At 38.2% G+C, this 18,609-nt stretch overlaps 1 protein-coding gene across 2 annotated transcripts in view; it reads left to right on the top strand.

Moving 5' to 3' along the window:
• ranbp10 (RAN binding protein 10) overlaps nt 1–13,620 on the top strand; it is a 97,425-nt gene extending 83,805 nt beyond the window's left edge. The window contains exons 11-14 of one of the 2 annotated variants that reach the window (XM_052028128.1): nt 451–575; nt 3,901–4,046; nt 5,937–6,048; nt 6,457–13,620. In XM_052028128.1, the coding sequence (XP_051884088.1) occupies nt 451–575; nt 3,901–4,046; nt 5,937–6,048; nt 6,457–6,587 (514 nt within the window). In that variant the 3' untranslated portion in view covers nt 6,588–13,620. The remainder of the gene's footprint in view (nt 1–450; nt 576–3,900; nt 4,047–5,936; nt 6,049–6,456) is intronic. The other variant, XM_052028127.1, reaches the window with a different exon arrangement.
• The last annotated feature ends 4,989 nt before the right edge of the window (nt 13,621–18,609 follow it).

The following is an 18,609-nucleotide window of genomic DNA, read 5'->3' as shown; positions in this document are numbered from 1 at the left end:
GGTGAAATTAACTTGCAATAAAATTATTTTTGATATATCAGCTGTTTAGGTCCTTGATGCTCCTTGATAGTGAACTTTAAATGCAGTGCACCTTTTACTAAAATAAATAGGGAAAGTAACTTTAAATATGATACTTGGGAAACAGGGAAGGTAACTGCAACCTGTTTCTTTTGTTTGTTTTAGCTCCACTATGGGGAGAGCATAAGCATCTGATTCCTGACTTGATAAATTCCTACTCATATATCATATATATAATCATATATGAGTAGGAATTTATCAAGTGGTGAATAAAAAAATCAATGTACAGCAGGAAAAGATTAGACTAAGTTGTCTGAGCAGATGAAGATATTGCTCTTTATGTTTTGGTTCCTGGGTGGCCACCTCAGCAGATTTTTCCCTGAAATGTGTGAGAAGATTTTACTGCCTGATTTATTTATCATTGTTCAACAGTGACAGTGAAATGGAAATGGAACCAGAGCACTACACCAATGGAGTCTTGGAAAATTCCTCCACTAGAATAATGAATGGCAACTATAAACACGAAGAAATCCTGCAGACTGATGAGTCCAGCATGGGTAGGATAAGACACAGGGACAGTGGTGTGCACATTGTGTGAGCAAACAAAGGGACAGGTGATAGGTGATAGATCTGTACACAATTATGTTTGGAAGGGAGAGGGGACAAGAGGAGGAAGAAGCTATGGAAACTCCATATTTCGACAAGGAGTTAAGAGAGTGAGATTCTGTACTCAAATTTTCTTGTCATATAGAAATATTCTATTTTCACAACATTACATTGCTCCCTTTCCTGACTTCAACCCTCCTTAAATTGAGCTCCTCTGCTGTTGAAAATGAAAAATAGAAATATGTGATTCAGTGTTTTTGTTTTTTGAAGTTGCCTTTCAGCTCTTGTTGAAAAAGTTGACTGCATCACCATTCCTTAAAATTTGAACAACTATTTGCTCTCCCTTGCCCGGAATACTCTGCACATCTACAGTCACTGTTTAATCCCAGCATCTCCTTTAGTATTCTAAGGATATTAGATGGTGATCTGTAAATTCAATGATTTTAAGAATTTTACTGCCAGATATCCTAAGATTCAGAACTAGCATGATAAAGATTAAATAACTGCACCATGATGGACTTCAGAATCAAAGAATAACCAAGCCATTGGCTAATTAGGGCTAATTGGTTAGCTTTGGGAGAGCTAATCAATTAAGATAAGATTTCTTTATTAGTCACATGTACATTAAAACACACAGTGAAATGCATCTTTTGCATAGAATGTTCTGGGGGCAGCCCGTAAGTGTCGCCACACTTCTGGCGCCAACGTAGCATGCCCGCAACTTCCTAACCCGTACGTCTTTGGAATGTGGGAGGAAACTGGAGCACCCGGAGGAAACCCACGGGGAGAACGTACAAACTCCTTACAGACAGCGGCAGGAATTGAACCCGGGTCTCTGGCGCTGTAATAGCATTACTCTAACCGCTACACTACCGTGCCTGCCCTACACTATCGTGCCTGCTATGTTTCCTCATAGTCTTGCAAATTTTTCCCCTCAAGTATTTTATTCGGTTCCCTTTTTAAAGTTAGTATTAAATCTAATACCAACACTCTATCAAGTAGTGCATTTCATTTCATAACTTGTATGAAAAGTGTTCCTCACATTAGTATTGTTTCTTTTACCGATTACCTTGAATCTGTGTCTAATGGTTACAGAATGTTGAGTCACCAAAGCCATTCATGATTTTAACACCTCTGTAAAGTTCCTCCTGATTTTCTTTCCTCAAAACAAGAATAATTGCAATTCTGTAGTCTTCCATCTGGGTTCTCCATGGAAGTGACGTGCACAGTGGTGTACACTGACTTGCATCACAAACTTGGACAAAACGTCTCGGATTTTGAATCACATACGCAAGGCCTGTGATGATGTTGTCATATATGCATCAGCAGACCTTCATAGAACTTGTGAGGTCTTTCTCAGCAATATGTAGAGAACTGCCTGAGTAGGTCCCAGGCCGTGGAGTCTGGTACTAGGTTCCTGCTTCAAGTAGGTCCTCTTTAGGTAATGTATTTACCCATCATGGCAACTATTCCTTGCACCAACCCATGCCCTAATCCTCCCAGTCACAAACCTCATAGGTCCTCCTCCATGAACTGATTTACTGCCTGACTGCTTCCCCCAAGACCTCCTGCCTCAACCCACAATACTGACCCTCAGTAGTTAACTCCTTCTTGCCATCCTCTTCCAACCCATTCCCAACTGACTGTAACATCCCATAACCTCGGATACCCTTTACCAAATCCCAGCAGTTGACGCACTGCCCACGGGTCCCTGACCTCTGCACTATCCTGGCATCCCTACTCACAAGCTAATTCCTAGTAGTCAATAAGATATATCGCTCCCAGTATGATTTTTATTCAGTCCTTGTTCATTACCTCTCATGGCCCCAGAATCATATCCATCCCTTATTAATTATAACTATTCCAACTTGTGCCTCTACTTCCTCTACTGTTCTTTTGATATTATTTTTCATCAATAATACTGTTCCCTTACGCAGTTGCCTAGTCATCACAATTTCTATTTTGAAGGTATTCGTTATGACAACTTCATTAATCAATATCAAGTCTTCTCCTTATGCCACCTCTCAATGTCAGCCAACAGGCTCTTTCAGTGTTACTTAAGATTCTAACTTGCGTTTGTACGTTTGTTGTCAAGTTTTCAGCAGAATCCCACTACCACACCTGAAGGCAAGGCAGTTTTTTTTATGGGACTTAAGCTTTCAAAGTCCTACAAGCATTTACAGTTATTGCCAACTCAGTTGTAACCACTTACAATGCTTTCAGTTTTAAAAATCTGGCATTTGAAAGGTGAGTAATGAATGTAAATAATAAAACACGTAATTTTCCCTCTGGCTTGTAGTTCATATTGTGCTTTTCTATTCCTGTCATTCACCCACAGATGTTATAACCATTTTGTCCACCAAAATTATTTTTTCAAAACATTATTTATACAGCACAGTAATGGGCCCTTCCGGCCCAAAGAGTCCTTGCCACCTATTTTAAACCCATGTTAACCTACCCGTACGTCTTTGGAACATGGGAGGAAACCCACGTAGCCACGAGAAGAACATACAAACTCCTTACAAACAGCGCCGGGAATTGAACCCCAGTTGCTGGCACTATAATAGCATCACGCTAACCGCTACACTTCCGGGCTTTCAGATCTTAGTCCAGATAATATTCTGCTTCTGGCTTTGCTTATATTTTTAAAATAAATCTCTTCCTCTTGGCTCAATTTCATATCTCACAAGCCACCAAAGCACTTTTTAGTTGCTGCCTCTTTCGGCACATGCATCTTGCAGGCAGAAGTCCCACTTAAATTTTTACATACTTCACTTCCAACACTTGACACCAGTAAGTATTGCTTATGCCTTGATACCTCATCAGCGAAATTCCACCAACTTGTGTCTTCACCAGACTGATATGCTTAGTCACCACAGTGTAATATTGCCTACGTTCTTCAGCAATTCCTTCACCATCAACAGTGTCCCACCTGTCACAGCAAAATAAAATAACAATAAATATAACTAGGAGGTGTTATAACACTAGTACTAAAAACATTGTATCTTGAATACATTTCTGTAAATCATTACAGTCTCATTTCACCTATTCTGTGACTCCATAAGCATTGCCTAAAGTCTGTATAACACATCTGTTAGTTGGGCATTCATTTTTTTTTAAAATAGGATTCTAAGGCTTGCAAACTATTTTGATCTTTTAGCTAAAGTGCAGCAGTTAATTTGCATGGAGTCCTCATTCTGGCACAAAGTCTTAGATTTAGTTTGTGGCATCATTGTGATGATATTTTTCTTGTATAATTTAATTTTCCAAATATAGAAGACAGCTGCCCCCAACGTCAGCTTTGTGGAGGTAACCAAGCTGCAACTGAACGCATGATCCAGTTTGGACGGGAGTTGCAAGCTTTGAGTGAACAACTTTGCCGAGAATATGGAAAGAATGCCACACACAAAAAAATGTTGCAGGTATTACACACTTACTATTTTGAACATTGCAGCATTGAGCACTGTCTTCCTCTAGCTTTATAATTTTATAAGCAGCTTTCAAAAGGTGTATATTTCCAAAGCTATTTTCCATTTCATTAACAGCACCAGCTACAATGCGTTTCCTTTAACAAACAACAGAAGGTAGTTGAAAAGTATCACTAGACTGCCATTCTGTTTGAATAATCAACAGAATTTTCTTTTAGTCTAAGTAGGAAGTAGGAAGCCATTTATGTCTGGGGTTTAAACTTATTCCTGATTAGAAGATGTATATGATAAGGCATTTTTGGAGTTGTCACTAGTCACATTTTAATTTTTTGACAAGTTTACCACAAAAAGGATTCAGAAGAGTTGCATTAAATATTTTTACAATAATTATTCAAACACCTCTTGTAAAACAAAAATACCTTGTGTCAAAGTTGGTTAAAATGCTAATGAATTAAGTATAAAAAATAATTTCTTGAAGACTGGAAGTACAAGTGCTTGCAGTTGGTAAGCATTTTGTATCATTATGTCGAGCCTGGTCTTGGGCTCAAGACAGAGGGCCCACACCTCTAGTTTTAGTAAGAAATTAAAAATAAAGACAGAAAAGTTCACTGGCAATGAAGTTGATTAAAAAGATGAGTTATGTTCATAATCTCTTGTGATGTTCAGCAGATAAAAATGATAACTTAAATGGAGCAAGAAAAATCATTGGAGATCGAAGAATTGGGTACTAGATAAGCAGTCAGAGTTATGAGCAATTAATCCAGTCCCAAGAGTTTTAATCCCAACATGATAGTTGGGCAATTTACTTTGAAGTAATTAAATAAAACCTCGTCCACGAAACTACCGGATTTTGTAAAAAAAAATCCATCGACTTCACACATGTCCTTCAGGGAAGGAACTCTGACATCCTGACTTGATGTGTAACTCCATGTCCACCAGTATGGTTGACCCTTGACTGAGAGGGGTAATTAGGAATGGACAATAAATACTGGCATTGCAATGGGGCCCACATCCTTAGAATGAATAATACTAAAAAAAATCTAACTGAATCATTAAGCAATTTTCTCTTATAACAAAGAGCATATAATGGTTAATTAGCTTCTCATTTAGTACAAGTTGGCTTCATGTAATCTTTCCAAATAGTAGGGATGCAATGCCTTACCACATTATTCGATCACCTTGCTCAGGCAGAATAACTTTTAATTGCCTTCCAACATTCTGATTTTCTGAGTCTGTTTCAAGCCTGTTCTCTCAGCTCTCTTATTCTCAGGTCTTTCTGACTTTCTTTTAATATCAGTCTTTACTCTTGACCAGCCAATGTGAGATGATCCCTGCCATGATGCCCTGAAGCAAGAGCCTCCCAAGAAAATAGGGTTTGTCAATTACTGAGGGAGACAAACAAAAAATGAAGTTTTTTAAAAGACCGAGTATATTTTGCTTTGAAACCCCACGCTGAAGTGCAACTCTTTTATAAGGCCTTCTGAGCGAGCAAACAAACAAAAACTCCTTAGTAATGTTTCCATTTTGTTTATCCAGTTGGATTGAATGATGTGCTTAATGTTTCAGGAGGTTGCATCACGGCGAGTTGAGAATAAGGCATTGTTCCTTACATCTGCTCCTTGCTATTTCCATACTGCTATGAGGAGCTGTCAATAAAAGGCCAGAATTCTCCTTACAAGCTGCTGTTGCACATTTCCTAGCTGAAAAGCAATATAAGTAGAGTCCTTAGCGAAGGTCACCTGCTTATTTGGATAAAGGCTATAATTTTTGGACAGTGCGGTTGGGGGGTAAAAATGAATGAATGAAATAGGAGTCAGATAATTCCTACGTGGCGTTAAAGCTTTCTGTTAAGATCTGCTGTTACTCTTTATCTTTCTTTTCCAGGATGCATTTAGTCTGCTAGCGTACTCTGATCCTTGGAGCTGTCCAGTTGGGCAACAGCTTGATCCTATCCAGAGAGAACCTATCTGTGCTGCCCTTAATAGTGCTATTTTAGGTAAGTGGCAGAAAAAAAATGAACAGGTTTTGAATCCTTTGAATTATGATGGTCTTGTTGCCAATTTTGGCCCAGTCTTTCCTTGTCCAAAGTAAGCCTGAAAGATGTGTGACCTAATACCATTGCGGGGTTGCTTCTTACTCTCTGCCTAGCTACTGTTGAAAATTGCACACTTCTCAGTGGAAGAAAATCCAGTGCAATCTAATTGTCCTCCCTTATGAATGCACCTTCTCATTTGATGATTTTAGTTCACAAATTTAATTGGAAGGAGAAAAAAATAATAAAAATGCAGTATTTTAAATGGGGAGAAATGATAAGGGTATTGGGTTTAGTGCTTTTTAATGCTGGAGTGAACGTGGAGATTCAGGGGTGAAACTGATATCTTCTTCCTCTCCCTTTCATACACAGAATCTCAGAATCTGCCAAAGCAGCCACCATTGATGCTTGCACTGGGCCAGGCCTCCGAATGCCTCCGGCTAATGGCACATACGGGCATTGGTTCCTGTTCATTTGCCAGAGTGGACGACTATTTGCACTAGCTGCTGTGGCAGTGGAAAGACCTCAGATACTGCCCCCTCACCTCCTGTTCAAGACCTACAACAACCCTTCCCCTTTTCTCGAAGACCATCGCACTGCCCACAAGACAGGTGCTGACTGATCTTCTTTCCTGCCAGCATCCTTGTTACATTTTATCAGGTTACACGACTGAAAGCATTGCATTTTGGAAGAGATCATGGGTGCAGTAGTGCACAGTATAAATGTAGCATATTCCGCTCTGAATTCTTGGTCACTGAGCCACCAGTATTTAACCCTGGAGGTTTTGTCCTGTGCTAGCCTCTGTTGTTTACTGGTTATCATTAGGGCTGTAACAAAATTTACATATTTAGAAACTTCATTCATTTACTTTATTTAATGACTCGAATAATACCTTGAATTTGTATCAGCATAATCTGGTGCTGTTCTAGTTCTTCAGCACGAATCATGTTGCTTCAACTCCATTCTCCTCTTCCTTTAGCATAAAATCTCATGGCCACCCAAAACTTTGGAGTGTACCGTTGCCAAGACTTTAATTCTTCTTTCTTTCATCCCAGTTTTCGCCACAAAAGTACAACTGTTGATTTGTTACAACCCTAGTAATCAACCATGTTTGGTTTACATCTTTTCCATATTCTACCTGTGGAACAATGCTGCTCATTAACACTTTGCTCTTTCGTTTTGCTGTTCTGTCATTCAGCCATAACTTCCACTTGTTCCTTGTTGGGACTCTTACTTTAAAATCCAGATCATGTCAGGTTCTCCCGTGTATGTTATGAACTTCCATCTGTGAGTTCAAATCACAGAGTCAAACTGACACCTCCATTGGGCCTTCCCATATAATTATTTGGGTTATTTGTCAGCAAGGAGTAGAATGGGGTTGGGATGCAAAGGAAGTAATGGCAGGCAGATAATGTGGGTGCAAAACTAGTTATGTTTCTTAAGGTTGAATCAATCAAGGCAAAAGTTAATTACAATAGTTGGAGGTCTACAATTCTGCAAGTTTACAAAACTTCTCCTGGAAAGGTTTACTTAATATGTGATTGCTGTAATTCAGATTAACCTCTGTAAAGCTAGTTGACTAGCAACTGATTCCACTGATAGCTGATTATGACAGTACTGATTCCACATTTCAAGCTTAGCACTGCAATATTGTTTATTGAACAATCTATTCTAGTAGATGGCAAGCTTTAAAGTCACGTCAATGTGATTGTCCCACTTAGAAGCAATTATCAGTTTATTATTATATCATAAAACTGGCTCTCCAGGGAACAAAGTTCCACATGTAAACCAAGAAGCTTTAACTGTGCTGTGGATTCCTGTAACAATCTCAAGATATCAGAAAATGGAACCTAGTTGCTTGAAAGTCTAGAAGTTCTATAGGTGAATAATTATTCAGAAAGAATAATTATCCTATCAGGACAATAAGCAGTGATCATGAATTAAAGCGAGTTCTGAGTAATTAGTCTAAGACATAGCAGAAGAGATGGAATGGGAGCTGCAGTATGTCACTTGCCAGTTGTGAGCAGTTGCACAATGCAGTTCTCCTTGCAAGTGTTGCATTTTATTAGTTTTTTTTAAATAGGCCATTATCTTCTCAGAATTCCATTGCACCGGCGCTAGTCTAATTTGGATTCAGTGAGTCATCTCCAGAATTTGATGCCTAATGCAAATCCATTGTCATAACCCAGAATTAATTCAATTATAGTTCCCAAGGAATAATTTCAAGGAAGGAATTCAGCTGTTTCAGTATCAGAAACATTTGGAGGTGCATTCACATTGTGCAGATTATAGTGAATTAGCACTACTCCAATAAATGTGAGGCTTTGATCCTGGAGGATCCTTGCATGATCCTATTTTAACTCAATATCTTTTGTGCTGTTGACTTGTCGGATTCTCCTGCAATGGAACTTGGTATTAGGGGTGGAAATAGGGAATCAAAGCAATAAAATATGGATGTTGCAAGAGAAAGGAAGTGTGACCAAGCATGTCTTCAGTGAAAAGCAGAAACCACTTTGGCAATTCTTAAAAAGCAAAGATATGAAGGGAAGTGAGGAGCTTGTATAAGACTGTTGTGACCATAAACAAATCTGAAGAGTCACCATTTCCAATTTATGGGGCTTTTTCACCTTCACCAAGACGTAATTAGTTTTGCATTAGTTAAAATTGACCAAACCTCTGCAAGGAGAGTAGTGATACGGTGCAGGAAGAATTATTGAAGTGTCCATCTACAGGAAGCAAGTTTTTAATTAACATCTTGGTATTGTTTTTGTTTTGGCCTTTAGAATATCACAGCGCTTTAAAATGTTACATTACAATTATGTTACTTTTTTAAAAAGTCCATTCCAAATTTTATGATTTATTTTCCCACAAATTTTCCTTTCCCATCCTCTCTGTTGCTGTTGGACAAGGAGAGACGTTTTGCCAAGTTCCTTCCTATTCCACATTAATCTGCCACAAGGAAGTGTACAGAACTGATGGTGTTTGGTGTTTTCTTCTCAGCCAGTCCCTGAAGCTTGTGACATATGGTGGTGCCTCGTGACTATCCATTGTATTAGTTGATGGTGCAGCCTATGATGTGTTCTCTGCGACAAATCTGACACCTCAAAATTTCCAGTTTTAAACATTTTTGATATTGCATTTGTCCAGGAACTGCAGCATCATGCAGCTGATTTTTTTTGACAATGTACATTTTAATATCTAAGCATTTGTGCAACCCACAAAATTGAAGGAACAGTCTGTTATTGATACAAGATCCCTGGTAATGCTTTGAGAATGCTCAGTTTTACAATGCCAAGCTATGTTTTTATTAAAAAAAAACAGTCCTTTCTTCTTGTCATTTTTTATCAAGCCAAGATGAGCAGTTCTATGCACACAGATGTAACACAAGCGTGATTGTGGAACAATGCTGACTGATATCCCTAGGTTTTAATTCTGCAGGCAGATTGAGTAATTTGAGCTCTGATGGAGAGTTTTCTCCCATCATATTTCCACATGAGCTCCTCTTGTTGCTTGGTGGGATGGAGTAGGGCGGATGTGGATGGCAGGGTAAGGGTCGAAATCCAAAGCTAAAAAAGTGGAACTGTTCTGCTATGCATGGATTTTTTTTCCTCATGGGTGCAAGAATTCATACATAGAGAAGAGTATTAATTCACTACAAAATCAAATTAGATTGGGCCTGTGATGAAAGGAGGAAGGCCAGCTGAGTAGACCAAAATATCAAAGATGTCTGGAGTTAAGTTGCTTGTGCATTACATTGGATATACTAGCCACTCTCTGATGGAGCTGGATTTATCTTATGAACATCAGACATTGGTGTAGATACTTCAAAGATGTTTATAAAAATCAGAATCCAGAGCTAAGTATTTGTTCCCCCCAAATGTGTAGTGGAACTTTAAAAGTAGAACAGTGTATGCTGTAGAAACAAATGGGAAAAGGGGGTAATAACTTAGATGTGAGAACTACAAAACTGCTACAATTTTATGGTCTAACTATAGGAGACGGGAAGAAATTCGGCTAAATGTGCACTGTATGCACAATTGAGTGCCAATTCGCTTCTGAAATCGATTCTACTGAAATTGATGGAATTAGATTTCATAAGTGTAGTTCAATGCACAGCTGCTACTATATTGCACATTTAACAACAAGGATGAATTTCAACCCAAGTATTCCATTCCAGATTATTACTTTTAAATTAATTTGAAAGCTATTAAGGCCTCTGTATCATCCCTGTCAGCTCATTGGCCCTCTGCATCACTGTTAAACAGTCTGAGACAGTTTTCAAATAATGTGACACATTTTGCAGTTCTGCAAGGCATGTGCACATGCAGAATGGACAACACAAGGTGGTTTTAGGTGTCATTTACATGTGGTATTTTTGCTTTAGGCAGAGGAATTTAACTACATTAATGTTATAATTTTATGCAATGTTTTCCATAATGTTTGGTTAATGGAGCCTTTTAAGTTCGGCTCTCAATCTTTTGGAAGATTCAGTTTATTTAAGAAAAATTGTAAGATGATATTAATGAATCCAACCTTAAAGTTAATGCCTTGAATTTGAATTTGTCAGGGGGTTAATTAAAAGGGAAGTATGTGGAATTAATCCACAATATGAATATTACTTTTTAATGACACTGATGATGGTTCACCTCTCATACTTATCTCATTACTCTTGGCCTTGTTTTCAACATATTTTTGATTAAGAACAGCATTCAAGTAGACTTAGTAGACCTCCACTTGTTATAAATTCAGTGATATCACTGTGAAGCATGTTGCGCACAATACTCTCTCCCCACAAGAAGGGGGAGGGGGTTTGACAAAAGTTGTTTTTCAGTCAGCCTCGACCCACTGCTAAAGCATGAAAACAAGTTTTAAAAAAAAATACCTGTAGGCTGAATGATACCAGTATATTCACAGATTTTTCTAATTATAAGTTTTGAAGTTAGATGTCAGATTAGGTTGGTTCAAGTTTAGTTCCAGTTGCTGGATAGTTTATTTTCTGAAAGTTAATAATCTGAAAAATAAAGTATATCTCTTTTCTATGTATGCCATTAAATTCAATTTTACCATCTTAACAAAGCAATTTATTTTAACACCACATTAACATTAATGTGAATTTTATAAGTCCTCCACCTTATTCAGTATATTGTATTCAAATCTCATTTTTCTTGGGTAGTGTGGGATATGTTTTGTAGCACGGTTGTTTCTTTTGCATGACCATGTCTTTCAATTGAGAAACTGAAAACCTATGTTGGAAAAGATCAACAGTTTAAGAAAATGAACAGATTAGGTCAACAAAAGGAGATTACAATATAGGGAATTGTTTTCTCTCAGCAATTGCTGGCTAGCCTCAGGCTAAGGTGACACAATTTTAGCCAAGTGCACTAAATTAAATAGAATTTTCCTTGGAAACAATACAGATAAATGTTTGTTGTAAATATTTCACATTGCATAGACACATCTACCACCATTGGTAACCAAGTAAAGCACGCAATGATCAAAAAATATTTGCACCCTTTTTTTTGTCTTACCACTTAACAACAAATGTATCGAGGAATGAACTACAGGTGCAATTGCCATATGAATGAAAATTGAGATTGCATAGCCACTAAATTAGCCATATTGACTCCTGGTGTACCTGATGTGGCTGGTGGCTTACTACATTGGATAACGTTGTCTTGAGTAATTAAGCAAATAGTTTTGTAGTAATTAATCCCGTTTTTTCATGAGGTGTTCACTGGATGCCAACCCATTTGAAAATAAATTGTACCAGAAACAGGAGGTCAGGTCAGTTTCAATTGGTGGACAGCTTATTATCTGCTGCTGGTTTAGAGTTTCAGAATTAATGCCAGATTTCCCCTAACTGGAGGTCCATCCATCCAGACGTGCAAAGTTGTGACATTTCATTCAGACAATTGGCATGCATTTCTTAAGTCTTAGAAGACGAATTGAGTTTAAAGCTTTTCGTTTCTGACTGGTTGCTGTAAAAAAATACACCAGCCAGTACCAGAACTTATTGCCAATTCCTACATACCATTGTTCCCCCAAAAATATTTGCAGTAAAAAAATAAATGACAAACAAATGGACATTCAACTAAGTGTACACAAAGTTGATTTGTTTGCAAACTGCTATTCTTGAAAAGCCTGAAATACTGTAATTCAGCAACTTGAACTTGTATTCAGTATTGTGTATTTGCAAATAACTGAAAGGCCAGCAACAGTAGTGTTGGAAAGAGTACTGCTGATTACTCACAGTCTCATCCCAGTTGTCACTGTAAGCTGGAAAACTGTATTGTGTACTAGGTAAGTGTGAATGTGAGTGGCAATTTCATACTATATGATAAGCTACTAAAAGCTTTGTAAAACCATGTACTTTGTTTTTTAATGTCTATCAATCAGTGGCGAGGTTGATGTTTTCACCTTAATGAGACAATCTAAAATCATTTTGAATTAAAGTTTCTGATTTCATTTACTTATATTTGTTATTGGAAACAATATTATTAATTTGTAAAAGAAAATCTCACTATCGTCTTAAAGCTGCAATTATGCACCAATTTAATCTTCATTCTGGTTTGTATGCTTTCAGTCCAACTATTCCAACCAATGCGGCTTCTCCCAACACCTTTTTGCTGATGTCTGAGACATTTCACAGGCTCTGGCACATTGAAGAAAAGTGATAATTTATTTTCTCTTTCAGTTAAATTTCCCAATAAGTTCTGATTATAGATATAACCTCACATCAAATTGGAAAGAGGAGCATGCTGCATTTTAACTTTCGTTTGCACTCACATTAAAACCCTGAGGTTGACGCTTTTGAGTTTGTACCAGGCACTTTGAAATATGGGAACAGGAGGTCTCATTTACCTGACGTTATGAAGTGTACTGAAGCATGGCTTTGATTTTTTTTTGTGTGCTCTTTCCCCTTGGTTGGGTTCTGCAAAACTAATGCTGATTTTTTTTTAATTTTAATTTTTATTTTCTTTTTTAGAATAAAACAGTAAAAATGGTGTGACACTATTTAAAGATTTTAAAAATTCTGTTAATCTAGTAATTCTAGTTTTGTGTACTTAACTGTGCTCAGCTTGAAACTATAAAGTCATTTTGTTTAAAGGAAGGGAAGGGTTAATAACATTTTAAATTCTGTATACAGTATAAAATGTATACATTGTAATTTAATGATTTTCTTTTGTGGCTCCAAACTCAGGTATGTTACATACAATTTACAGCATGGAATGTGAAGCAAGGTGTTTCGTTTTACCAGCACAAAACTCATGAACTAATTTCTGCTCCATGCTCAATATCAGTTTAGTTTTGTTATGAATTCAAAATGAACACATAAGCTGTGCACAAGTACAATGGTTGTTCAGTTTGAGCATAGTAAGTATTTGTGAAGCAAAAATTACCCAGTACTAGCATGAACATTTGAGAAACTTTTAAAACAAAAGCAAAACACACAAAAAAAAAGAAAATATGTACTAGAAATATGTTAAAATGAAATGTATTCTGTTGTATTTTGACAGAATTATTTTTATTAAAATACACAGTCATGTGCTAAAATTACTGTCGTTTTTTTTAATAACTTTGACCCTTAGTTTGTTGGCAATTGGTTATGAATACAAGTTTGCTACAAACTTGGTCTATAAAGTACATGTTAACCACAATTTGTTGATATAATTAAAATAAAAATGCAGAGTTATGAAAATTGAAAGCTTGGTTAAAACATGGTACAGTCACCTTTGAAATCCAGGCCCAACCCATATTGAAGTGAATGACTAATTTTTTTCCTCGTTGTCACACATAGGCCCCAAAGAAGCCACCGATCATAATTTGGCTGGTTCCATGTATGATTCTTCTTGTACTTATAATGAATTTTTACTGAGGAAGTGGTGTAAAACTTGTTAAATAGTCTGCTGCTCCTTTCACTGAGGAAATCGGTTAGCTGATCTCCCGATTGACGGTGAATGTGAGCTTTCAACTCTTAATCTTTACATTTAGTTACTGTTAAAGGCTCAAGAATAGCCTTATCTGCTTTCACTGATGCGGGGAAGATTAAAGACAGGTGAGGGTAGATTCTGAAGTGATTTTCAAAGTCGTAAAGGTTTTGAGGCGGCAAATATTCCGTGCAGTGAAAATTCATTAAAATGAATTACCACAGTTGAAACACGTAAAACATAGAACAATACAGGAACAGGCCATTTGGCCCGTGATGTGTGTGCCGACCATGATGCCAGTCTAACTAATCCCATCTGCCTGCACAAGGTCCATGTCCCTATATTCAATGCCTGTTCATCTGCCTGTACAAATGCCTCTTAAACATTACAGTTGCATCTGCTTCCACCATCTCCCCCGGCAGTGGGTTCCGGGCGCCTACCATTCTTTGTGTAAAATCTCCTTTAAACTTTCCTCCTCTCATCTTAAAGCTATGCCCTCTTGTATTTGTTGTTTCCACCCTGGGAAAAAAACTCTTACTGTTTACCCTATCTATACCTCTCGTAATTTTACATGCTTCTGTCAGGTTGCCCCTTAGCTTCCGACGCTCCAGAGAAAACAATCCAAGTTCATCCAACCTGTCCTTGTAGCTCATACACTCTAATCCAGGCAACATGCTGGTGAACCTCTTCTGCACACTGTCCAAAGCCTCCATCATCCTTCCTGTAATGCAATGACCAGAACTGCACACGGTACTCCAAATGTGGCCTAACCAAAGTTTTATGCAACTGCAACATGACTTCCGAACTTCTATACTGAGCACCCCAACTGATAAAAGCAAGTATAACATTCGCCTTCTTTACCACTGTATCTACTTTTGCTGCCACTTTCAGCGAGCTATGGACTTCACCCCAAGATTCCTCTGTCCTGCCATTTACTGTATTCTTTTCTCACACTTGTCTGGATTAAACTCCATCTGCCATTTCTCTACCCACATTTCCAACTGGTCTATAACCTGCTGAATCCTTTGACAACTTTCCTCACTTACCATAACTCCACCAATTTTTGTGTCCTCTGCAGACTTGCTAATCAGCCAGCCTACATTTTTGTCTAAATCATTTATTTATATATCACAAATGATGGACAATGGGTTCTTGTACTGTCATTTCAGCAGTGTTATGTTTTAATATGTATATTTTAAAGAATTTATAACAGTTTATTGCCATTCTCATTAGTTACTGAGTAAATATGAAGGTGACTAGGGGGGAAAAGATTAGATTCGTGTTTGAGCAATTGTAGTCAAGTGGGAAGCACATTTTAAGTCTCAGAAATATTTATCCACTGTCACTGAGCAAGCTTGAGGCATTTTCTGTAATGGAGTTCCTGTAATGTTTTGTGACTGAGCTTCTTCATTAATCTGTGAAATCAGCTGCGGAAATGACACCGAATTACAAGCTGGTTAAGCTTCTAGCCATTTTTCAAGATTGGTTCAGACCAGCAAGAACAACAGTGACGTGCTTAAGCAGAATACTGTTGCAGTTAAGTTATTAGTTGGCAAAAGGTAATATTAATCAGTTCTACTTTTTGTCCTTACAGAAACAGAGGCAGGGGTAGATGATCATGAGCTCCAGCTCGCTCTGCCATTCAATAAGATTATGGCTGATCCACTCTTGGCCTCAACATCACTTTCCCACTTTCTCCCAATACCCTGTGACTCCCTGTAATTTATATGTTCATGAGTCTCAGCCTCAAATACATTCAATGACTTTGCCACCATTGCTCGCTGGGATAGAGAATCCCAGAGATTTGTGATCCTTTGAGAGCAGAAATTTCTCCTTGTCTCCAGCATCTGCAGTTTTTTGATCTTGTTTTCCTCCTCGTTTCTATATTAAAAGGAATACTTCTTATTCACAGAGAGACAGCACACAAACAGGCCGTTCAGTCCACTGAATCCACACCAACCATCAACCACCCACGTACATTAATCCAATATTAATCCCTATTTTTTTCTCCCACATTCTCATCAATTTCCCCCAGATTCTACCACTCATCTACACATTAGGGGCAGTTAGCTGTGGCCAATTAATCTACCAACCTGCATGTCTTTAGAATGTGGGAGGTAACGGGAAAACCCAGAGGAAACCCATGAAGTCACGGGGAGAACATGCACATTCCATATAGATGACACTGGAAGGTAGAATCAAACACAGATCCCTAGTGCTGTGACACTGCCACCCTCATTCTGAAATACTGGGGCAAAATTAATTGATTGGGCAAAAGTAATGTTGAAATGTCAGAGCCTAATGCTTGACTTGCAGGTCACGGCCTGTTGAATACCAGCGCCAACAGGGGAGCAGTGGGAAAGTAGCAAGCCCTTTATTTTGTATACCTAATGTAAAATCACTACAGCACAAAAGGAGGCCATTTAGCCGATCAAGCATGCACCCAGTCTTAATAAGAGCGGTCCTGTTGGTCCCATTCTCCAACCCTTTCCCTTGAGCTCTGCAAGTAATTTAATTCAAGTAATTTCAATTAAGTAATTCCTTTTTAGAAACCACGATCACTTCTGTAATCATCGTCCTTGGAGACCATCAGGTCGTAACTAGTCACAATGTGAAAAACTTTTCCTGATGTCACGTTCATCAGTTTCTCTCCCAGATTAGTTTTCTCTTCGCTCTTCAAGCAGCTTTCCAATATAAAGGAGTGTTTTACAATAAACCAAGTCCACAAGGAACTGGCATCATGTAGGGTGGGGTGAGTGAGAACTGGGGAAGGGAAAGCGAGAAAGTGGGGGAAGGGTTGGAGAAAGGGAAGGGAGCTGATGAAGAGGCTGTGGACATCTGTATTCAGAAACATCGACACCATTACCCTGGTATCTGAGATTTGCTGTTCTAAATTTTTTTTTTACAGTGTTTCTCATTCCCACACCTGCTGACCTGCAATGTCTACAGGTCTTCATTCTCACATGCTGCGTTGAATCCTTAACAGAATTATCTCCAACAGTTAAAAACCCTGAAAGCAGATAAAATGTCCAAAGATTGATCACGTTATTGGTATAATTAAAGGTAGCTCAATGAAACAATAAAAAGAGAACAAGCAAACATTGTAAGTTGCCAGGAACAGGAATGGGGAAACTATTATAGCCAAACATAAGAGTGATAGGCAATGTAATAGTATTCCAGAACTAGAGAGAAAGGTGGGTGTTACAGTGAGCTTATTGAAAGGGGAAGAAATAACAAATTTGAAATATTGCCATCACTGGTTGCAAATCAAAACAAATACAAATGTCCAAGTTAGATATCCAGACCAAACCTCTTGGTACAGTGTGGGAGTCTTGTAGGCTACTTGTAGGCTGATGTTCAGTGATGTGCTTCAGGGTCTGATTAGGTTCTTTACATGTAAATGTTGGGAAAACCTATGTTTTACCTACAGAGAAGGGTGCAGTGACTATGATTTGTTCCAAAGTGGTTGATGATTGTTTACTGTGAGGAACATTTGAACCCGCAGAATGTACTGTAGGATTCTCTGTAATGAAACTGTTTGCTGCAAAGAATTGTTCTATGCATTATGGTGTTTAGATTGCTTAGGGCTTTGGCAACAATCTAATTGGCTTTATGAATTTGAGGCGATGGCAGGTCAGGCTATGAGAACGAAACTGGTGTAAATTTAGATTATCCAACAAAAATAGATGCTGAACAGGCAAGCCTGAAGAAAGAAAGAATTCCTTACCTTTTGCAACGTCAAGATGTGCAGTATGCTTGTTAAGTATATTACAAGATGCCAAGAGCATTTGTATTTAAAGCTCCATAAGTGGCCATTGTAATGCCAGAGGAGAATTATGCAGGTACTAGAAATCTGAAATAGAAACACAAAATGCCAGAAATACTCAGCAGGTCAGGCAGCATCTGTGGAGAGAGAAACCAAAGGTGTTGGCCTTGTTCTTTCTCCATAGATATTGCCTGACCTGCAAAGAGTTTGTAGCCTTTTTCTGTTCCTGTGTCAAGTGTAGTGGTGGAGGGTGATGCGTTGCAATTTGAGTGGGGAAAAGTGTGAGTTAGTTTTGAGGAAGATTGGCTCAGATATGAAGCATTGCCAAGCGCCTCCCCAAAGAGTGAAGCAAGAAAACCTGTGGGCCACATCACCCGATATCTGAAGATACTGAGCATAACATTTAAACAACCAGCTGTCTAATTCAATATTGTTGATCTTCAAATCCAAGCTGCAGCCATAACGTTTGAAGCACAAAGTATTTGCAGGTTGCATAGCAAAGATAATGTGTAAATTTCATTTATATGTAATAGGATTGTGAGACGTGATTTGCAAGTTTGCATTTATTCCTCCGATGGGCTGGGCATGCTTTGTGCTGATCACTGTGTGTGAACTTACTGGGCTCTCAACAGAGTTGGGGTTTACAGTAAAGAACTTAATTATGCAGTTCCTCAGGCTGTTCTTAATGTGTCACAATTATTTGTGGCGGTAGCGGGGAGAGGGTTAGAACTATTAGCTTAATTACATCTGTAGTTTAATGGAGAAAAAAATTACAGCTGCATGATAAAGAATTTTATTCTGGTACAGCTTGACTTATCCTTAGTGTTCAAC

The sequence above is a fragment of the Pristis pectinata genome, chromosome 13 (assembly GCF_009764475.1).
Source record: "Pristis pectinata isolate sPriPec2 chromosome 13, sPriPec2.1.pri, whole genome shotgun sequence".
Taxonomy (NCBI): Eukaryota; Metazoa; Chordata; class Chondrichthyes; order Rhinopristiformes; family Pristidae; genus Pristis; species Pristis pectinata.
This window is presented reverse-complemented; position numbering and strand designations above follow the sequence as displayed.